The sequence below is a fragment of the Micropterus dolomieu genome, linkage group LG01 (assembly GCF_021292245.1).
Source record: "Micropterus dolomieu isolate WLL.071019.BEF.003 ecotype Adirondacks linkage group LG01, ASM2129224v1, whole genome shotgun sequence".
NCBI classification, from domain to species: domain Eukaryota; kingdom Metazoa; phylum Chordata; class Actinopteri; order Centrarchiformes; family Centrarchidae; genus Micropterus; species Micropterus dolomieu.
In genome coordinates, this window is record NC_060150.1 from 18,183,338 (window position 1) to 18,186,643 (window position 3,306).

General features: G+C 39.3%; 1 protein-coding gene across 1 annotated transcript in view; it reads left to right on the forward strand.

The window, feature by feature from the left end:
* The window catches only part of LOC123970429 (kinesin heavy chain-like), a 34,530-nt gene that overhangs the window by 8,096 nt on the left and 23,128 nt on the right, over nt 1-3,306 (forward strand). The window contains exons 7-10 of the mRNA XM_046048475.1: nt 486-573; nt 1,169-1,293; nt 1,376-1,480; nt 1,586-1,734. Coding sequence (XP_045904431.1) covers nt 486-573; nt 1,169-1,293; nt 1,376-1,480; nt 1,586-1,734 — 467 coding nt within the window. The remainder of the gene's footprint in view (nt 1-485; nt 574-1,168; nt 1,294-1,375; nt 1,481-1,585; nt 1,735-3,306) is intronic.

Here is a 3,306-nt window from a genome sequence, read left to right on the forward strand (position 1 = left end):
CTGATGGCTACTTCCAGCAGGATAATGCACCATGTCACAAAGCTCCAATCATTTCAAATTGGTTTCTTGAACATGACAATGAGTTCACTGTACTAAAATGGCCCCCACAGTCACCAGATCTCAACCCAATAGAGCATCTTTGGGATGTGGTGGAACGGGAGCTTCGTGCCCTGGATGTGCATCCCAAAAATCTCCATCAACTGCAAGATGCTATCCTATCAATATGGGCCAACATTTCTAAAGAATGCTTTCAGCACCTTGTTGAATCAATGCCACGTAGAATTAAGGCAGTTCTGAAGGCGAAAGGGGGTCAAACACAGTATTAGTATGGTGTTCCTAATAATCCTTTAGGTGAGTGTATGTTTTAGCATTCACCATGACCCTCTAATTGTCTTACATGGTCTCACTTCAAGTGCCATAATTCCAGTTAAACACCTAAATACATAGTCTTGATACAACTGTGAATCTTTCTCTTTAACTCTCAGGGTTGTACTGAGCGTTTTGTGTCCAGTCCGGAGGAGGTGATGGACGTCATTGATGAGGGCAAAGCCAATCGACACGTGGCAGTGACTAGTATGTATCTTTATACTGTATGTGTATTTTCACATCAGCCAGTGACATCTTTGTCCCTGTTTTTAACTTGTCTTAAATATCCTTTACCTAAGTAAATGTACTAATGCAACAACTAATCAACGGCAAGGAAAAAATTACAAGTAAAAGCACTGCATACAAAATCCTACTAAATAAAGTATCACGGCCCTCCAAAGGGTCACAAGATAAATCTGGAGGGGTCATAATTAAAAACACAGTTCTGCTTCAAAAATGTGTTTTCATATTTTGGACTTTTCTCTAATCTTTGCTTTTTTGGTGGAATATTTGAAAATTTTTTCTCTGGGCTTCGAACAATTATTTAAGCTTTTCTTTCATGAGAAAATGTAATCTGAAAAGAAACTATATATATGTAACTATATAGCTGTCTGATAAATGTGGTGGAGTAAAAAGTACAATATTTCCCTCTAAAATGTAGTGATGTAGAAGTACAAAATATCATGGAACTACCGTACTTGGTACTTACTTTCCATTACTGAACTGTACTTACAAGGAACCAGACTGAAACACACAGAAATTGCTGTAGACTAACTGAAAAGCTTTTTTTCTCCTCTTCTAGACATGAATGAGCACAGCTCTCGCAGCCACAGCATCTTCCTCATCAACATCAAGCAGGAAAACATGGAGACAGAGAAGAAACTGTCGGGGAAGCTCTACCTGGTCGACTTGGCGGGCAGCGAGAAGGTCATTCTTAGTGAGATCAGAGAGATGGAGTTAATGTTAAGTGAAAGTTGATGTGAAATCTTTATGTTGGCTGTTTGAACAGGTCAGTAAGACAGGAGCAGAGGGGGCTGTATTGGATGAGGCCAAGAACATCAACAAATCCCTGTCAGCGCTGGGAAACGTCATCTCAGCTCTAGCCGAGGGAACAGTAAGCTGCTCATAGTTACCTCTATTCGCACATATCTGAAGAATCTTAATTAAATGCGGTGCAAATTTCAAGAAGTTCGTAGACAGTGATACATTTATTTTCCAGAAAACCCACGTGCCGTACAGAGACAGTAAGATGACTCGGATCCTGCAGGACTCTCTGGGGGGAAACTGTCGCACCACCATTATCATCTGCTGCTCGCCGTCCGTCTACAACGAGGCCGAGACCAAGTCCACACTCATGTTTGGACAGAGGTACCTATAACTTCTTCTTTCTTTATTTATTTTGTGTGTTCCTTCAAACATACAGCTCCTCAGTATTGACCGGGTGATGAGTGGCTCACAATTTGTTTTTTAAACATGCTCTTAAGTCATTCGACCTTATCTTACTTTAAACAACTTTTGCATGCTTTCAGGTAAAAATTGATTTTTCAGTCTAAATATGTGTTGATCCGTTTTAAAGTAGATGAAATATCTAAATATTAGAGTGTTAATTTAATAAGCAGTGAGTTTGTTGGTTCATGGTGAGTAGTTTTGTTTACAGTTCTTATGGCTCTTTTGAAGTATGAATATTGGATAGTAAGTTATATATGGAACTATAATTGACCATAAAGTATAAAGAACTTTAAAGAAACTTGATTTAGAAAATCCTTAATCTTCTACAGTATAGTGTTGCAGGGATGGTGTATTTTTGTAATCCAACCCAGACGTTAGCATCACCCTGATGACAACCGTGATGACAACCTCATTGACAGCCTCTGTAGTCTCATTTAGCCACTTCTTAGCAACCGCCTAGACACGTAAACGCTTCACACTTCAAGAATGGGACATTTACTGACAAATTTTATGTCGTTGAACAAAACATGAACATGTCTGTGACCTTATTTCAGGCATAAAACCAAAAACCTATTAAAAAAACCCACTGGTTCATTGCTGTAGCATTCTATTGCAGTTGGCTATTTTGCTTTGATGTAATTTATGTTGTTTCCAGCATAGTTCTTTAAATAAACACTGTAACACCAGGCTGGAAAGCGTTTCAGTGTCTGTTGCACTCTCCCAGCATCGCCGAATGATGTAATTAGGTGATAATATATATATATTTATCGGCCCCTTTCAAAACACTTATGGTCATCTTATAAGACAGAATGAAATACCAGTGTAGCGATAAATTAATAAAATTAACAAAAACTGAATTACTGTGGTGACTCGTTAGAACTGTAGCTGAAACCAGCTCCCAGATGGCTTTGAGTTTCCCACAGTGCATCTGGGTTTATTTCTATTTATAAATCCCAGTGATGAAACCCTCCACACCTTGTTGTAGTAGTTGTTTTTGTTGTTGTTTTCGTCCTGGCACAGCAGGCGAGGCTCATGTTGCCTTAAAATAAATGATAATCCACAATAGTGCACTTTCTTTGTACACCCTGTGATTTCTAGTTGAAAGTTAGTGGAAGTCTGTTGTGGTTTTTTTAGAGAAAAATCCAGCTGTAAAAAACCTTTCTCGGCCGAGTCTCAGGTTCAGACTGATCATATAATAAACCATGAAGCAGCAGCAGTGACGGGGAGATCAATGATGCTCGATTACTCTGCAGCCAGGAAATGAGATTTGCACCTTTAGAGGAAAGGTCTCTGGCAGAAAACAACAGACTCACACAGTTTATGTCTATTTAAACTGGATGTCCATTGCAACAGCCAAGTGAATGTGATAAAATGATAAGGTAATTTACCGAGAGAGAGTGAGAGAGAGAGAGAGAGCAGGAGAGGAATAGAGAGAAAAAGAGAGGGATGTAAGGAGAGAGAGAGGGGAGGGAGGCAGCCTACACAATATAC